Below are 19,368 nucleotides of genomic sequence, written 5' to 3'. Positions count from 1 at the left end.
TCATTCCGCATCGGTGTGGATACGTTTGAAAATGCAATAGCACTGTTTGCTGTCACACCACTGGAAAAATAATGATGGTAATAATAAAGAAAAAAAACCCACTAAAATGTCTGCCACTTCCCTTTCCTCGTGCTTGCAGCTCACCAGCTCCTCGAGGTATAATCCTGTGGCCATTTCAGAATCAAAGTGCATTCACATCAAAGTGGTTTATGAGAAATCACTGATGCACCTACTGGGTTCTGAGGTGCAATTCCACAAGGCACCGTTTCTATTGAAGATGCTGAACTATATTTTCACCCATCTCATGCAAGACAAGGTTGTTTTCCCAAGATTTACTGTGTCTGCCTTAGCTTGTAGTTACTTAATTTCATTCTGACAGCAGTCAAAGAAATTCAGCAAAATAAAGCATTTTTACATGAGATATTAGATCCTATGAACTCGTATTAATAGCAAGAGACTGCTCAAAGGACTAATTTTTTGCAGCAGGGGATAAAAAAAAGAGCCATAAGGAAACCATCCATTTCTGCAACAATAAATACCACTGCTTCTTATCTATTACTTACATATATATCCTATACAAGCAAACACATTGAAAAAAAAAATCTTAGTGTTGTCCAGAAACATTGGTGCTTAAATTAATGGCTCGGTTTCCAGAAAGCCATCCCTGAAGGATCAGCAGTTCCTTCATCCTGGGCACGTGAGTTTGTTCCCAACAGCCACAGGCACCAACACACCCCTGGTCAGGAATGCACAGAGAGCAGACCCAGAGGTTTGGCACCAGAGTTGAAATGCAAAAGAACCAGACAGGGAAATTTCTGTAAATATGATATTTTTAATCTTTAGGAGCACAAATCCACCCTGATCAATCTGCCAACTTATGTTTCCATTTAGGTAAAAAAAAACAAACCACACGTGGAAGCTAATTTTTATTTCTGTTCCATTACAAAATCATTACCTATTAGAATTACTAATTCCATTACTAATCTCAAAATTAACCCCAAATCCCTGCTATAAAACAGCCAAAAGAGCAGCACTATAGATTTTTATTAAAGAGTAAGCTACCTCCAAACTGAAAACATTTTCCATTTAAATTGGGAGAGTTATATATGGTTATATATTAGAACACTCTACCTTATTTTCAACACCCTGAATCAAAAAAATGAAATTAAAAGAAAGAAAGCATAAGAGAACAGAGTGTCAAAGGACATGGAAGCGAACCTGGGACAACTACTCTAAGATAGACTAGCTTGCAGCAGAAGACACACTGAAAACCAGCAATGGCATTAACCACTTAGAGCAGGGGAAATAGCAAATGAGTTTTAACCTGCTGAACAGTCTCCAGGGCTCTTTGATGCCAGGAGCTGATCCATCCCCAGTTTTGGCCCGAGGAGCCACTCACACAAAGCACAAGGTCGGGACTGGTCTCTGCCAACACCATCTTAATTCATGGGCCCTAAAACTTCACTCAAACTCAGAGCTAAACCTAAGCTTAACTACAACCAGGGAACATCTGAAATTAAAGTTCAAACACCCCCCAGCACACTCACCCACTTCACAGATACTGCCTGGAGAGTGTTTACTCTGCACTGAGAGCACCCACAGGGGGAATCCATCCCGAGCAGCCCGTGGACTGTAAAGTCAGACTGATTTTATTAACATAAGTAAGTGCAAACTGACACTTTATTTGAAAGATGTGGGAGAAAATTAATGCAACTTCATTATCAGCGAATCAGATGGTAAAATACTAAAAGATTAAGTGCAGTTGATAACAATTCAATCTCCCCAAAATTATAAATAATAGTCAGTGTAAAGAATTTAAAGATTAAAAGCTGGAATTTTTATTAATGTCTGTAGTGATTTAAGATAGTCTCTATTTATGCCAAATACCTCAGAGATTACAGAAATAAAGAAATACAGACTTCAGCTCTGTGACTTTTATTGAATAAAAGTATCTCCACTTGCCTCTCTCAGCCTAGATAAGATATATTGTAATATTTAACTGAACAGTTTTAAGCAAGCAACTCCTGGTTTGTTTCAGAATAATCTGTTTTCCCTGAAAATTATTTCCATAACTTTGAATTTAAACTGGATAACACATGGAAATAATAGTTTGCATAATCAAAAAGGGAAGCAGCACAACAAGAGTCGATGTTGTCCTCTGTGTATCTGCTTTGTATAAACCACTCCCCTGCTCACAAAACATCAATCTTGGGGCATCCTGATTAGTTTTTTACTGTACAAGGTTGGCAAAAGAAGCTGTACCAAGTTAGTTAATAAAAAGTGCCTCTTATTTGCTGCAGACAGTTCTCCAAGCCTTAGATCCATGTGAAAAACAAGCTTTCACACAAAAAAGTGTCGTATCATTGAGGAAAAATGCACATTAGAGTTGTAATTTATGGATTTAAAATATCATTTAAATAAATACATCTTTCAAATTTATCCATTTCTCTAAAATAGTCCCAAGCAACAAGCCTTTGGATTCATTGGAAGTAAATAATCCAAACTATTCTGAATTGAACCCATTTATTTAAGAAGCCAAGAGCAGCTGACACCAGGAACCTCGAATCCCACCACTTGAAAGTCAACAAATTTGGGTGATTTGGTTCTTGCTTTACCTTTTTTCCACTTTCTGGTCAACTGAGAACCCCAAAGATGCAGCTCAAAAATGGGAAGAAAACCCAGCCAAACTCCAGGAAGGCCCATCAGATGAGACAAAGCCTCAGTTTGTTACATAAACGTGCCTGAAAACCTCAGGGATGGTTCAACAATTATTCCATATTCACTTACTTCAAAGTCTCTTCCAGTTTGCGGATTTTCCTCTGAGCATCCCCCCTTTCCTTATCCAGATCGTTCTGAATGACATTAATCTGCCATTTGAAGGAAAAAAAAACAGCCATATTTTAGCTAAAACAATGCCACAGTTCCGAAGAAATAAATGTTATTTGTGATTCTAAAAACTATTTGTGTATTTCTTTTGCACTGATGCAGAGAACCATCTACAGATTCCTAAAATGATGTAAAATGCTAAAGGAGAGATTAACAGAGAGATGAAGTATGAGCCAACAGAGCTACTTTTCTTTTCACAGTGAATATTACTCTCTACAATAAAGAAATATCAGTAATTACAGAAAAAAAAAGAAACTACATTTTCTTTAGGTAAGTACAGAAAAGCACACAGAGATCTGCCCAAAACAGTGCCATGTATTCAATCTCTAGGGTGCAGGGCTCCTACTTACCAGCTTGTGAACACCCAAAGCCAATCACTTCTTATCAATTCTTACAACAACAAAAGCAACAAATGTAAATATCTTACATAAACATCCTAAAGAATAACAGCAATAAAACAAGTAATAATAATAATGATGATGATAATAATAATACTCAAAAACAGGTACAAGAATCTTTGAGTTTGGTAACCTCCCAGGAGGTTTCATGATATCTTCTGCCAAAGGCAGATGAAGAACAAGAAGTTTGTATTGCTGAAGGATTGCTCAGGGAACAATGTTTTTCTCCATAGGATGGGAAGCACGGGAAATCCTTTATTCACTTGTAGTCATTTGTAATACTGCATGCTTTTAAAGTCACTACAATAAAGAAAAATGTGTTCTAATGAATGTACAGTCCAAGGGAAAACCAAATTCAGAGATTCTCTGCTGTGAGCAGTTCCTTCTGGGTGTTCACTCCTCCAGGATGGTCTGAACACTCAGTTGTGTTCCAAGAGCCCCCAAACCCAAGGACTGTCTATCAGAGTAGAGAAGGTATTGCCAAACCTGGTAAATTCTATATATTTAACAGCTGGCTCGGGAATGGCTCTCAGGAATCATCTGTCACTGTTCCTATGCCGAGCTGAATGTTTGGAAAACAAGCAGTGGATTATTTATAAAAAGCAGGTGTTTCCTTGGCTTGTAAAGCCATTTAGTCTAACTGGTTCCTGATTCAGCAGATAAGCACCTTTAATCAAACAGTGACATTTAGGGTTACTACCTATTATTTGTTTGATGTTTAAGTATCCTCACAGCAACAGCCACTGTAGACTCATAAAGATTATTAGATAATGGGTAGGTTTTCAAGTGAACAGATTGCACCAGAGACTTCGTGATTCCTTTACTTGAAGGCAAGTTTGTTTTAGTATTTTATGGGCCAATCTATTCCTGTTTTATGGATTTATATCCATAGATAATTCACATGTATTTTTCTTCTCCTCCTTCCTCAAAGATTTGATTTTGAGAACACGATTACATCAGGATTTATGAGCAGGTAAATTGTCTGTAAAGTTATTTATAAAAATAAAAGGTTCCTCGTTTACAGAGTTGCAGCTCTTCTTCTCTTCTCCTGAGATCCAACCTATCCCTGCCCTGCCCCAGCTTCATACCCTACCTGGCACATGGAAACATTACCAGACATATTTAATCTGTGCTTATCTGCAGAGGAAGTGATGTATTGCTATAAACCAGAGTGATGTATTGCAATAAATCAATGCCCACTTTACCTCAATAACCACAAGATACCCTAATTATGCCAATACATTTTTATTTTGACCTGCAATATTACTCCAAGCCTGAAGTTCAACATTCATAAAAACCCCAATGACTTGACTGAAGAGACAAACGTAGGCAAGGTTTAAACCAAAGCAGATCTTGGAACAAAAAACAAAAAGGTTTGACTTCAAAACAGCAGAAGGGACTAACTCAAACCAAAACCCCACTACAACTCATGTCACAACTGCTATTACCAAGTGACAAGTAGCTCGGATCACAATCCATTATTTCATGTTATAAATTTGCCACATTTGGAAGTGACATGTTTGAGTAACACATCCTTTCAATTAAACAGGCATCTAAGCACCCTCCGACTGAACACGAGTTGTACACATAATGTCACTAAAATTGAAGTTTAATTTGAAACCTACTGATGTTTAAAGCCTAAAAGAGCAGACAGTATCGGCAAAGTGCGTTAAGATGAAGTGGGTTTGATGAAAATTACATTTTTTTTTGCTTTAAGTTTCTGATGTAAAAACAATGCATGTTGACAATATATAGAGAACACATGGAGAAGGATGGAATAGAGATATATTGGGGGAAAAAAGTATGGAAGAACATCTGAACACCGACAAGAGGCCAAGTTTCATTCAGTTCATTATCTTTTTTTCTAACAACAGTTGGCACCAGCTGCCACCAAAGGCAGTGTAAAATAACAGGACAGGCTTCCAGGGGCAGTTCTTTGGGAATGCCTTCCTAGCCTGAATCCTTGGGCAGCAGGTTCCTAGAATCAGAGGTGCCATCTCTGTACTCAAATAGCCGTCCTTAAAACCTTCCTTGAATTTGCCCCATTTTTTCCCAAACCTTGTGAAATGCTCGGATTCCAAATTTTACTCCTTTGAGGGTCTCAGAATTTAAACTTTTAACTCCTGTACAGACCAAAAAGTAGCAGTGTGCACAGGATGGTTCATTTTCCTGAAAACATTACCTGTTTCTCATACACACTCTCCCAGTGAAGTTTGTCCCGCTGAACCTTGTGTTCTTGATCCTGCAAAAGAAGAGATGTGTATTCTAAATAATCCAACCACATTTTTCTTCCATTTCAAAGCAGTCAAACACACACATTTGCTGTTATATAGAACAGCCCACTAAAATTAAAAATCCACTCGATATCATCATTAAAAATTGAACCAACAGCAAATAACAAAACTATCTCAAAGTCAAGATTCGTGTTTTCTAAAGAGAAACAGTAACTTGTTTTCCTGAGCTATTAAAATGCCATTCTGTACAATATCAACTGTGAAATGAAAGGCATTGGGAGGAGAAGTGGATGCCAAAACTCCAACAGGACTGATACATGATACAGATGTGGAACTCATTACCCTCAGATAGGAGGATTAATTTAAATGCCGACAGGAGGGTAGAATACTGAACTGAACCATTAAAACAATTGAAAACAATTTGGAAACTTACTTTTAAAGTGTTTACAGTTTATGATAAAAAGAAAAAGACATTCATCATTCTTTGCTGTGTTTCTCTGTAATCCACCAATACACAATTCAACTGTTTTATTTAACATGTGAATTACAAGAAACACTCAAAAAATGTCTGTGAATATTCTGCCCTTACCTCTTTCAGTCCCACTTTTAAATCAACCTTTAAGCAAAAAGTGACCTTTCATATATTTCTATTAATAAAATACAGACAAGCAGGTCTGTTTAAATATAAGTGCATTTTAGTATGGCTATTGAAACATTTAAATCACAAAAAAAAAAAAAAAGAAAGGGTTGGTCACCCTTTAGCAAAGTCAGGGCTCACCCTCAGTTGTTGCTGCCTTTGGTGTTCTGATTCTTGCAACTGTTGCTTTAACTGAGTCACACTCCTCTGTAATTCCTCAATCACATCAGATGCCTGCAGGGATTTAACAGAAAAAAGGGATCTCGGGGTTGCACTCCTCGTTAGCTCTTCGGTTTCATCCTTTGCATCTTTAAATTTGATTTCTCAAAGTTGCCCAAAATTGGGAAAAAATTATCAACTTGGGAAAAAAAACAAAAACAAAAACAAAACACCTGTCTGAGTTTACAGCTCTGGATACGTCACTTTGGGCCCTCTGGTGAACTTAAAAACGGGTGTTGAAATCCTCTGGCATCCAGAATTTTAACAGAACAAGCCAGATCAGGGTTTTAATTGCATCTTATCTGAATCAGTTGTGGAATTTTCAGTCAAATTTGGGAATGAGAAATTAAATTTCAACTCTATTTGAACTTACACACGAGTAACTCAGAGAAATGAACAGGCACTCATATTTATACATAAGCATTAGATTTATATTGAGGAGACCACATTTTCCTGCCTATCATACCTTAGCTGCAGAGAGAGCTTGTTCCTGCTTTATGAGATCTCTATCGACATCAAATTTACTTTGTAGTCGCTGGATCTTCTCCTTGTACTCCTGCATAATGTGGTCCTTGTCTTTCTGTAGCAAGTTGTACCTACAAGGAGGAAGCAAACAGAATATGGAAAATGCTTTCATATTTTGGCATTTTACCTGCTCGGTATCAGCTCTACGGATCCTGCACTGTCTGCCTGTGCCACTGCTCTTGTCACACAACCAGCTGCTTAGAAATAATGGAAAGACAACACCCTCCTCAGGATGGTTGGATGGGTCAGTCCAAAAGGAGCTGGACATCAATTAATACGTTTTTTTTAATAAGTTTTTTTAATGTCAAATAACATTCACAGCGCTCTTGGAGCAAAACGAACAATGTTCGCTCTTGGGAACTCCACGTTCTTCAGTGTTAAACTAGCAAGTGTTACTTCAAATTTATTATTTATTTATTACCTTGCTTTGAGTTCCTGAAGTTCAGAGCACAACTCCTGATAACGCTGCTCTGCTTCCATCTTCTCCTGAGATAGTTTTTGGTGCAGCAAATGACTATTTTCAGCCTCCACGGTCAACTGCTGGACACGAGCCCCCAGCTTTTGGACAGTCTCGTTCTGAAAAAACCAGATCACACTGAGGAAACCCAGAATAAATGAGGGAATAGTCCTGTTGTTTTTCAGTAGCCTGGAGCAACAAGGTTCTCTGGTGATCCAGAGGCACAAGGGTTACAATAGCAAAGCTGTCATCAATCATGACAGGAAATTCTGGGTTGTACACAAAACATAAATAAATCTTCAAAATATGGATGTCTATCCCCCCCTCAAAGTAACAAGTCTTCCCCCTTAAGTAAAACAGCAAATGCAACTGATTTTTAAATTGCAAATATTTTGAAATGGAAGAAAAGACAGAGATTTCTATGGAAAACTGTAATGGATGATAACACACATAAAGGATTTTTAGACCTCCCATTAATCTAATTAGTGATTTCCTTTCAATACATCCCATCTATTAAAAGCTGCATCTTTTTCCTAGAACTTCATCTTCTAACGTAAACAAATTTAAAAAGGAGCAAAATAAGAACAGGCAGGTAGCATGAGACTACTCTGCCCCTTCCCATTCTTCCCTAAATTTATGGTAACAGGCACGGAAATGAGAGGAAGACTCCTCAGGAGGCTGGAGTCAGAAAATAAGACCCAGCTGTCCCTTCAGGATGTGCAGATCATAGTTATTTTTATATTAACAAAGGCCTGAAGATGAGGGAAATGGAACAGAACTTTCCCCCACAGTTAAAGTAAAATAAAAACCCAAACATCAGCCACCTGCAGCCACTGCCCCAACTGGGACATGAGCCTGAACCTCACACAGGCACAAGGGTCACCTGAGCTTAAAATATTCCATCACCTCAGCAGAGCAAAGCTCTCCATCAGTGCAAAGCCAGATGTACAGGAATGTTTGGGGGTTTTTTTAACAGTAGAGGGGAGAAGGGGTGTTTGGTTTGGGGTTTTTTGTTGTTGTTTTGGTTTTGTTGTTTTGGGGGGGGTCTTTTGTTTGTTTTTCCTTGTTTTGGGGTTTTCTGCTTGTTTGTTTTGTTTTTTTAAAGGAAAAAAAATAAGAGTCCTGGCATATCACCAGATATCATAACTCCTCCCTGGCCCTGTGGCCCTCAGGGAAGTTGATATTTGTGCACAAACCCCTCCTCATGAGCTCTATGGCATTAGTTCAACTGTTCAGCCCATTCCTCTCTCTAACAGCACTGGCATTCCTGACAACATCAAACTCTGAACAAGGAAACTCTGAAATACCAACCAAAAAAAAAAAAATAAAATCAAGAGACAGAAAGAAGGAGAGAGAGGAAAAAAAAGAAAACTAATTTCCAGTGACAGTCTAGTCTTTCATCTTAAGCCCTGCCTTGAACTCTACCTTGTTTAATTATTAAATCAGAAGCTGCTCAGCAAGATCTGTCTAGTTTTGATGGTTCTTAAATTCAATCTTGCTGACAGACTGTGTCCATTTTTCTCTGTATTTACTGTTACCTATGACATGATCTGAATGTTAATTTTTAAATTCAACATTCATTAATAAAGGAATAAATTTTGTTTGACATTGTCTTTTCACTCACTCAATTTTCTTCATGCCTCATCCTGATGAAAAGTACAGGATGCTTTTTTGAGGTTACTAGTCAATTTTTAGCCTTTTGCATCATTTATATAACAGCACAAAATCCACATTATACCTTATTACATGTTTATAAGTATTCTAGAAAGGAAATGCAATACATTAGAATAATAATTATTTCATTATTTCTTTTTATGTGATCTTTAATCTAACAAGCATTTGCTCATTCAAAGAGAAGGTGGGTAAGGAAAGAGTCACGTGTATCTATGAAAACAGATCTACTATATAAATCCTTTTATATAGTCTACAGACCTACAGAAACAAACCTGAATCAAAACCAGTGAGAAATGTTACAGTCAGTCCTTCATTTCAAATATATTTCTCTGTAATACTGATGGAAGGGCTGTACTTTGATTAATTTTATCTGGGGGAAACAATCCTTGGTTGGATTGGCTGCAAGGACAGTGTCCTCTCAAAAGGACAGAGTAACTGCACTGCAACATCAAAAATAAGTATGTACACAAATCATAGGATCATGGAATGGTTTGGGTTGGAAGGGACCTTAAAGGGATCTTAAAGATGATCTGATTCCAACCCCTGCCATGGGCAGGGACACCTTCCACTATCCCCAGTTGCTCCATCCTGGCCTTGAGCACTTTCCAGTCCACTTGAACACAAACCCATGAGGTTTGAATGTTGGAAAGGACACTTGTCACTGTGAGATATTCACAGTAGAACTCACAGTGGACTGTGTCTGCTGCAAATACTCCTCCTTCATTTTGTGGAGCCGGGTGTTGGTTTCCTCCAGCAGTTCCTTCATGTCCTCCGTGTGCTTCTTCTGGAGGTTGAACTTCTCCTTCTCCATCTCGGCCACAGTCTCGTGCAGCTGCATCAGCAAAACAGCACAAAATAAGGAATGGCATCTAAAGCCAGCATTTCTAAGTATTAGATTATTGTGGAACATAAATAGAACAACTGGAAAGCCCAGGTGGTCGCATGTCTGTCCTTTATAGCAAGACTAGAAAGTTTTCTCACTAAATAGGTCTGCTATGACCCTACAAAGCTGTGAGAAATATAAGCAAGTCATTCAGAAGAGCATAAAGGGCATAACAATCCATACAGAATGCTGAAAGACATACTTTTACTATTCTCTAATATTCTGTTGGACTGAGATGATCTTTAAGGCCCCTTCCTAACCAAACCACTCTGGATTCTACAAGAAAAGCCCATTTAACACTGAAGCCTCAAGGTCTTCAGCACAAAGGACAAGATCTATGATTTATCTCTTAGAAGGCAAGAATTAAACCCAACATCATTTCCAGATGCAGGGCTGAGAAAAAATTAAATTACACAGCATTCTTCATCTATAAAAGGGAGGTGGGTCTGCCCTTTTTGTGACCCTCCCTCTCGAGTGGGGGAAGCCAGACAAATCCTGACAATAATCTGGACAAAGGTGATGCTGTCTCACAATAAACATGCTTTTCCCCCTGCTTTGCTGCTGCCTTGAGTTTAACAATAAATAAAAATACGTGGAAGAATTCATGACCCCTTGCAAAAACAAGAGTTCAAAGGAATCACCGTGGCAGCAGGTAGCAGCAGGTTTACCCAGATTAAAATTCCATGTCAGGTCAACCAGAAATAAACACTTCCCTAATACATCCAGAGACTTGCCAGGAGGCCAGATGAACCCCAGGCATAGGGTGACCAGCTGGGCGGGTGTGGGTGTGCAGGCATCAGCAAAAAGAGGCTTAATTACTCCAGAAAAACAAAAAATAATCAAAATTGGCATTAAAAACATCCCTCAAAGTAACAGATTCCTTATATTTATTTTGCTGAGTGACAAAATGTATTATATCAGATAAACACTGCAGGAATCTGTCAAAAAGCAAGTACTGCTCATTACCCTTTTCTCCCACTCATTGTTCAGGGAGTCGTTGCTTTGCTCACACATCTTCTTCAGCTCCTCAATCTGCTGCTCTTTGGCTTCTCTGACAACTTGTGACTCACGAACAACGGTCTGAACTGTTAAAAACGGGAAAACAAACAACCATTCAAGAGGTACCTTCGGGATTGTTCAGCGCTGGCAACAACCAGTTTACGTCAGCTTTCCAACTGACCCGACTTTCTGATGGTTTTTTTGGCTCTTAAATACTTAATGCATGAAATGCTTTAAAATTTAGCACTTTGCTTCTGTGTCACTGCAATATTACAAGGTGTCCTCTGTTCTCTGCTTTGTTTACAGGTTATTTCAGAGTGAGTTTTCCTTCCTCAAGGAGTAAATATACATCAGCAAAATTCCTTATAGCCTAAAAAATGGAAAATAGGCTGATTTCATGAGCATCCTTAGGTGAAGAGGTTCTTGTGAAGGTTGAATGCTAAATATATATAAGAAAGTTAAGTTCCCCAAGTGATTGCATTGAGAATTCACAGTCTGACAGATTTAGTGGAAAACAAAGCAGGTACATATTCATTTTTCAGAGGAGACTCAGGATTTTCACTTTCTGGCAAAAGTGGGGGCAACTCAAACACAGCCTGTTCCAGCCAAAAGCAACCACCAACCCACTGAGAGAGGCACCAGATTCCCTGTTGGACAAATTACTTTCCCAAGGAGCAGGAAACAATATACATGGAACACTCTCCCTTTTTGTACATAAGATTACCAAACTTCTGTATTATTTTACATTGTGGCTTAGTCCATAGTGTAAAAGGACTCCAAGGAATTCTAAAAGAAACTAACACGGAAAAACTGCTGACAAGCCACACTCAGGCCAAGTTTTGTCCTTATGACATATTCAAGACTACTCATGTTTGAAATCTCTTGCCGCAATAGTTTTAAAAATAACCCACTGTGGTTTGATTAAAATGTACTGAATGCATAAAGAAATTAACTTCGGGCCAGAGATTCCAAAAAGTTTGAAGTAAGTGGTCAAAATACTTCAGCACCATCAAAGAGAACTTTTTTTGGTGGCGCTCATAAAACCTGTGTTAAACACAAAAAGACCACACGCCTCCTGGAGGATGTGGGTTGGAAACAGCAAAGGGAACTGGACAAGCCCCTCAAAATCTAAAGGAAAAAAATGAAGTGAAGAAGAAAGGGATGTCTGAAGGAGGAACACAAGCCCACAGCCACAACAGAGTGCAGTGCAATACCACCACACAGAAAACAACCAGAAAGAGAAAAATCACCTTTTTTCTCCAGTCTTCTGATCTCCTCCTCGGCTTCTTTTTGTTTCTTTTTGTGGGCGTACTTCAACATCTCTATCTCATCATTCTTTCTATCCAAAATCTGCAGGGACAATTTAAAATATTTTCACAAAAGTCTAGAAAAATCACAACTACAGCCAGTGCACAAGACAATACACCCTGACCTCTGTCCAAGGCACTGCCTTCAAGAAGCGCTCAGGTCGTGCAGGACTAAGGATTAAATCTAAGCCATTTTTCACAGCTCAGAATTCCAAGTCATAAACAAAGGACTGTTGTCGATAAACGTAGGTAGAAATAGATTAAAAAGGAGTTTCATGTTTTAAGATGGGTCTTTTTGTTTCCTTTTTGACCTGGGCAAAGCCAGCGTTGCTCTTGTTGAGTGTGCAAGTTTGATGGTGCTACCACTGCAGAAAAGATTCCCCTTTTTCATATTTAAGTTGCCCCATACCATTTCAAAGCACCTAAAATTCTCAGCAGGTTGAAGAAATACTGAAATAAACGGGTCAACTTGATTACACTCTTCTGTAGTTCAGCAATTGCAACTCCTTGCATGGATTCCAAGGAACAATGGGTTGGACTAGAGCAAGTATATGAAGGTAACTTCACCCCCATTCTGGAAAAAAAACAGCTCAAATATTTGCACACTTTGAGATAGTATTTTAATTTAAACTTTGTGTTTAAGATAAAGATTAAAGTCTCAGAAATTTTATAACAGTGGCCCAAATCTCTTATCCAACAGAAGCTTTCATCTTAAAACAATATTACCCCATCTGCAATAAACGTTTCGCGTCTTTAAAGATTAATACGACACTATTTAACCTTTTCTAAAATATCCAACGTTATTAAACAACTTCAAAAGACGGAATTCTAACATCAGTTAGAGAGGGCTGACAACTCAAGGGATGAGAAAGCATTTAAACTATTCCTTATTCTCACAAAGCCGCTTCCTTTCGGCTCCCAGCTTTGCCGGCTGGTTCTGCTCGCACGCTCTGAGAGCAGATGAGCCAAACACGCACCTGAGCAAATATTAACATCCTTTCAGGAGGCTTTGATGTGTCACAGTGTTGTGTCAACCGACTTCCTCCAAGGCTGTGACTCAGCCTTTAAGACACAAAGCAGAGGTTCTGAGTAATGCAGAGCTTACAGCGGGATCAGCCGTCGGGATCCCGACGCCGAGCGTTTCATTCCCGCCACATCCCCGGGATCAGAGCAGTTCTAGGGGCACTCAGGACCTCGCAGGATTTCCCTCCCTGCATTTAGAACGTGGCATTGAAAGTAACAATGCGGTCTGTGATATCCTTTTTGCGACCCAATGAAGACAAACCCAAGGGAACCCCAAGAGGTAGATCTGGTGTCACGTCGGTGCTGAAGAATTAAGAGCCAGGTCAGGTTTAACAACACAAAATCGTAAATAAAGGGCTGTTTAGTGACCAGGCTGTGCTCTAAGACTCTGTGTCAAAAGGGAGACAGGAGAACAAACACTACTCCTGTATGAGCAGGAAATCGTGTGATATACTTGAGGATTTTTCTACTGCTATATTTTGCATTTTGTCCATAAAAAGTCTTTTTGCTCACATTTTTCTGTAATACAGGTGCTCTCTCTCTCTCAAAGAAAAATCAAGAGCTTGTGATTTCACCACACAGAAGTTGTTGGGCTGGTAAAATAAGTTCTCTTGTTCAAACAAACAAATGGCCTCGTATTTTCCTTTGTTTTCTTCCCATGTTTTCCCTTTCCTAAGTTTATGTTACCATAGAATACTGCACATTCCTATCAGCAAACTGTTACCTACAATCTGGCTTTCAATGAACATCAATTGCAACTATGGAGAAGTTAAAGAACAACTGCTAATTATAGATGATAATCATATTCCTTGTTATTAATACAATGATTTTGGAAGAAAATACAAACACTTTACCTTTTGAACATCAGCATGGTGCTTCTGCTGTAATTTCAGTTTTTCTTCATGAAATTTACCTTCTGTTATTTTCATTTTCATCTCCAGCTTTAAAAGTAAAACAGAGTAGATAGACAATTTAAATAAAGAATGAACTACACTAATGACCTTTTCGTAACTTCTCATCTGTGTCTTTAACAAGGCAACGGGAAGTCACAAATAACTGCTGAAAACAATCTATATTCAGTTTCCTAATATTTTCATACCTGTTTGATAAAACTGCTACAAAAGATGTCAACCTAAAATATTTATTCAGAAAATGAATTTGTAAGATGTTTTAGTTGGCAATAAACACAACTGCTGCTGCCTAAAATAAGCTATAGTTCTTAATTTAAATAAACACTTCGGAATAAAACCTGTAATATTTGTTAACATACCAAGTTTGGTAAACTTGCTTTCATTCAGGCAGGTGTTACATTTATACAAAGAATGTCCTTCAGCCCAGATGCACGTTTGTTTTTGTTTGTTTTCCATTATTCATAGAGTTCACATTATAAACACATTTCCTTTTAAAGGTGATTTATAATGGGATTAAGGACTGGATTGCTAAAATACATTTCCTGTTGTGTTTGTTCAAAGCAGCACTTGAACCACCCCCCACCCCCCCCCGACACAATAATACATTGACAATTCTTACTCAGAGTCTGAGTTTCCAACTCTAAAGTATTTTTAAATCTCTTACATGTTTTCACAAGGACAGGTATGACAGGAATTTGGTGTGCCTCGTGTTTTCTAAAAACCAAAAGTGACACCTTGAGTTCAGATTTAGGCTATTCCACTTCTACATTTATTAATTTCTCCTGTTCAGAAAGCAAAGGGGATACAGAAGCTTCTCCAGACAAACCCCAATGCCCCTCTCACATTAGAAAGGGGGGACCAAAATCCCCAGAGTGAGGTACCAACACCCACCAACAGACAATCAAGCTGCCTTTGGCCAACTCTGTGTCCTTCTGGATGTTCTGGGAGCCCATGGAGCTGAGGTTCCCTCACCTCAGAGCTGGACACCGCACTTCCATCACCATTTTTCAGCTCTCCCCTTTTCATTTAGCTCAGCTAAGGGCCTGACTGGTAATGCTCTCAACTGACCAACTCCACAGGAACCAACGTGATTTCCATTCTTTTGACTCATCAAAAGCTGCCATTCCAGCATGAATCTTTATCAGACACTAAAATAAAGCACAAACTATTAATTTCTTTTATATGATTCATTTGTGTTATAGATTTACGGTGAATTGAAAACATCGCTGCTATCGTGGCTAGAAAACGTGAGCTACAAAAATCCAAGTCGACTCAAAAGTGCAAGATGCTGCTCTGTAAACACAGAAGACTCCTCAAGAACCGAAAAGAGGAGAAGGGAGACCAGCAATTTCTTTCCATTTCTTGACTCTAAACCTGCTCATTACACCACAGATAAAAAGACCTGTCTCCCAACTATTTGTACACAGCCTTATGCAAATTAATGGGGGGAGGAAAAAAAAGTTAGATTGACAATTAATCCAAAGAAAATAAATCATATTCTCAGTTGTCAGCCACCTCTTTTATCACCCCAAAATAAGCATCATGATAAAAATGCATGTTCTATTTGTGAAATCTACGCATATGTATATATGAAAAGAAATATATGCATATATCACTCCAACAAAGTGACATTATAGAAGAAAATCTTAGTACCAGGTGATGAATAAGTGTTGATTTAATAAAAAGAGCACAGTAATCCACTTCCAGATAGACAGTTTGTGAACGTTCCATAAATAAATATGAAGGTCTTGTAAAAACACAAATACCAGAAACTAAACATGAAAGAGACTCCAATCTGCTTGAATTACATTAAAAGCTTATGAATTACTGATGTACAGCTACTGCCCTCACACAGCTACTAAATCCACACAAACACTTTGCATTTAAAACTCATTAATGAAGTGAGAATGTCTTGGTACAGATGAAAATTAATCCTCGGTGGGTTTGTATCAGCTGTGAGCTAGGGTTGGCTTTATTATTCCATCCATTGAAAGAACACAAAAATAAATCAAAAACCTAAAATTCCATTTGGATTAAACATGGACATGCATGTATTTCCAAATGCTGGTGATTGTTCTCACAGCCACAGGCTGTTGTTCTGCTGCAGGTTGACAACAGAACTCCCTGTACTTGAAGTTGGTTCCCCCTTCTCATTAATCTTCCACTTGCACTGCTTCTCATCGATTTTAGCTCATTAATCGGTTACACTATTTCCACCAGAACAGCCAGCTTCTCCATTTTCACAACATTTAAATTTTCTACTGCTCCATAATTCCAAGATGCACACGTACACTCATCCCAACCTCTGGAAGATGTTAATTTGAGCACTTGCTGTAAAAATCGGTTTAAAAACCCTACACTTAACTTCTGGGGAAAACTGCTGGAAAAGCCAGAAAACCAGAGGACACCACCAGTGTCCTACAGAAAAGCCTGGAGTACTGGTTTCACTCCCAAATGTGCTTTTTGACCCACCCTTTCTGTGAGGCACATTTCCAATCTCACCACATACGCAGATTAAAAAAAAAAAAAAAAAAAAAAATGAAGTCACGTAAACACATTTTAACCGGTGATCTCACGAGGGCCGGGGCGAAGCAAACGGGCTCATCACCGCTGGCAGCGAAACATCTCCCCTTCCACTGCAAAGCTTAGGCACGTTATTAAACGCTCATTTCAACGGAGGAGTTATCTGCTCAAATTAAAACCACGCCAAGCTGAGGCTGAGCCCGTTCGCAGCTCCCAAATGTCCAACCCCATCTGCTCCGCGCGGCTCCATTTCCTGCCGAGCGGCACTTGGGGGACTCCACGTGCTGCTCCTCCACACGATGCCCTCTGCACTTCAGCTTGCCTTTGCTGATTAAACTCACGTTAAGAAGCAAAATAACCTACAGCAGCACCAAAGACCTTGGGAAGTTTTAGGGAAAATTGAGAAAAACAACTTCGAGAAGCCGTTCCCCTCCTTAGACGTGGCTCAGGACGCTCGTGCTCATCAGTTTTTATACCTTTTATCACCAGTTCAGAGGCAGCAGAAAAGATGAGATTTCTGGCACGTTACCATTCAGACAAGGAAAAAACAAACAAACAAACAAACAAGTCGATATTTAGCTATAGTTGGGAAGTTTGCAACTATGTATGAAACGCAGCCATTGCTGCTGCCTGAACATCATTCCTTTGGATTTCTGTCATTGTTTATCCTCCTCACAAAGAGTATGAGGCAATTAAACCCTAAGGCCATGTAAACAATACTGATGTCAAACATCTGTGCTGTCCCTGTTATTTAAAGCCAGGGAGGGTGGTAGCAGCAGAACTGCTTTTATGTGCCTCATCACACTTTCTTTCTCATTGGAAAAAAAAAACAAAAACCTAAAATCAAAACCACCACCCAAACCAGTAAATAGTCACCTGAAAAATGGGTTTTCATCCTATCACTGCCCTTTCAGAGCACAGGTTAGGTGTCAGGAAAATTTAATTAACAGCTGTCAAATTTAAACTGATGGAGCCCAACCTGCAGCTGCCATAAATCTTTCAGGGAAGGGAGGGGAAGGTGATCTCCCCGTTTTTCATGACAGAGGACAAACATTCATCTTGTCCCTCATTTACAGAAATTTGTCGAAATATTTAAATACCTGATTTAAGAGCAACTCAGTGGGCAGGTTAACAATGTTAATCAGGGATAGCTTTGAACTCCTGCCCACTGCTCACTTGTCTTCATTACAGGGCTCACCCTCAGGCCAGAGGTGGCATCTTGGAACTTTAAAATCCAACAGAGATTTTTTTTTTTTGGGGGGGGGGAGGTTATTTGACAAAACAGTACTTGTTGCTTTTTTTTTTCCAAGCCTACGAATATATGGGGGAGGGAGGGAGGAAGGGAGGAAGGGGGAGAAGGATGTAAACAATAACTGAGAACTTCAAAGTAAGAACTAACAATGTAGAACAATGACTTGTGTATATCTTACAGTGCACGACAAAACTTATTTGTCTTGGTGTTGTGCAGCTGCTGAAAGAAATCAGTGCACAGCACAAAGCTTTGATATTTTCATAGAAGAAAAAGGTTTCTTAACAAAAACATCAACAAACAACTCCAACTTTCTACTGAATCCTGTTTACTCAATTTTCACATGCAGGGTTAAAACAATAAATATCGATAATTTATACAGTGTTTTAAACCATCCAGGAAGGCCAAGGCAGGAGAGACTGTACTTGCAAAACAGTCAAGATTTATTATAAAGACATGCTGACTTCAGACTGAAGTAATTTGGAACAGTGTATCTCACATCATCATTAACAAGCTGCCTCTCCTCGTTGTGTTATTTCTGTATCATATTGTAGCCTCAAAAATTTTTATGATTAGCTTTGAGGTACATTAATACTTTCCACATTTTACAGCGATTTAAGAGCCAGAATAACCACCTAAATCTCAAAAAGAAAATCACTGGTGTGAAAAAGAAAAGGAAAAGTACTTCACAACAATTTACTTGAGTAGAAGTTTCTACAGTAAATGTAGATTTTAGTCATATTGGAACTAATCTTCTGTTTTCAAGTGGAACTGCTGAAAAGCTTCTGGAGTTTACAGGATGTGGGCAAAATACTGTTCACTTCCAATTTAAAATAAATAAATTTATGACTACATTTTGAAACAGCACATCACAAACCAACAGAATCACTACCCAAATTCTGCCCTGAACATCATCAATGTTTTCACCCAGTGCGATGCCCAAGGTGAAGCAAATGACTTGTAAAGTCTCTGTTTCAAAGAGCTCAGGATAAACCAGAGATGGTCTGAAAGAAAAGCAGCATCAAACAAGTGGAACAGCCAGAAATTAGAATGCAAAAAGCCCCTTTATAAACATGGCATTTTGCCCAGACTCAAAGGTCCCTCCACAAAAGTCCATGTTTATGATCTGGACTATATTATTTGACCTAACAAACATTTATAATTCCCTCCATGGATCTAACCTTCTTTGTATCTTTACTCTTTAAAAACACTACAGCTGCTACTTCCAGTTGCAGTATTTTTTACAGAGTATTCTTTAAAGAGCAACTAAACACTCACTTCAGTCAAAAATTACCATCATATTATTATTCCATTTCAATAAACACTAGAAATGAAAGTCTTTGTCCTAAATCAAATCCTACCAGCTTTCCCCATCAAGAAAAAACCTGACTTTTTAACTGACACTGAAATTAATACACATTTGCTGGATACAGAAAAATAATT

The 19,368-nt window shown here is 38.7% G+C and overlaps 1 protein-coding gene across 3 annotated transcripts in view; it reads right to left on the bottom strand.

Moving 5' to 3' along the window:
- The window catches only part of CEP112 (centrosomal protein 112), a 150,020-nt gene that overhangs the window by 110,494 nt on the left and 20,158 nt on the right, over positions 1–19,368 (bottom strand). For all 3 annotated transcript variants that reach the window (XM_027890379.1, XM_027890381.1, XM_027890380.1), the window contains exons 9-17: positions 14,097–14,183; positions 12,163–12,262; positions 10,880–10,998; positions 9,719–9,862; positions 7,321–7,475; positions 6,841–6,970; positions 6,297–6,389; positions 5,467–5,526; positions 2,788–2,867 (exon numbers count right to left, since the gene is read on the bottom strand). In XM_027890379.1, coding sequence (XP_027746180.1) covers positions 2,788–2,867; positions 5,467–5,526; positions 6,297–6,389; positions 6,841–6,970; positions 7,321–7,475; positions 9,719–9,862; positions 10,880–10,998; positions 12,163–12,262; positions 14,097–14,183 — 968 coding nt within the window. The remainder of the gene's footprint in view (positions 1–2,787; positions 2,868–5,466; positions 5,527–6,296; positions 6,390–6,840; positions 6,971–7,320; positions 7,476–9,718; positions 9,863–10,879; positions 10,999–12,162; positions 12,263–14,096; positions 14,184–19,368) is intronic.

Source organism: Empidonax traillii, unplaced genomic scaffold, assembly GCF_003031625.1.
Source record: "Empidonax traillii isolate 1590-97213 ecotype Southwest subspecies unplaced genomic scaffold, ASM303162v1 scaffold286:size1162393, whole genome shotgun sequence".
In the NCBI taxonomy this organism is placed as follows: Eukaryota; Metazoa; Chordata; class Aves; order Passeriformes; family Tyrannidae; genus Empidonax; species Empidonax traillii.
The sequence above is the reverse complement of the archived record's forward strand: the minus strand, read 5'-3'. Positions and strand labels throughout refer to the sequence as shown.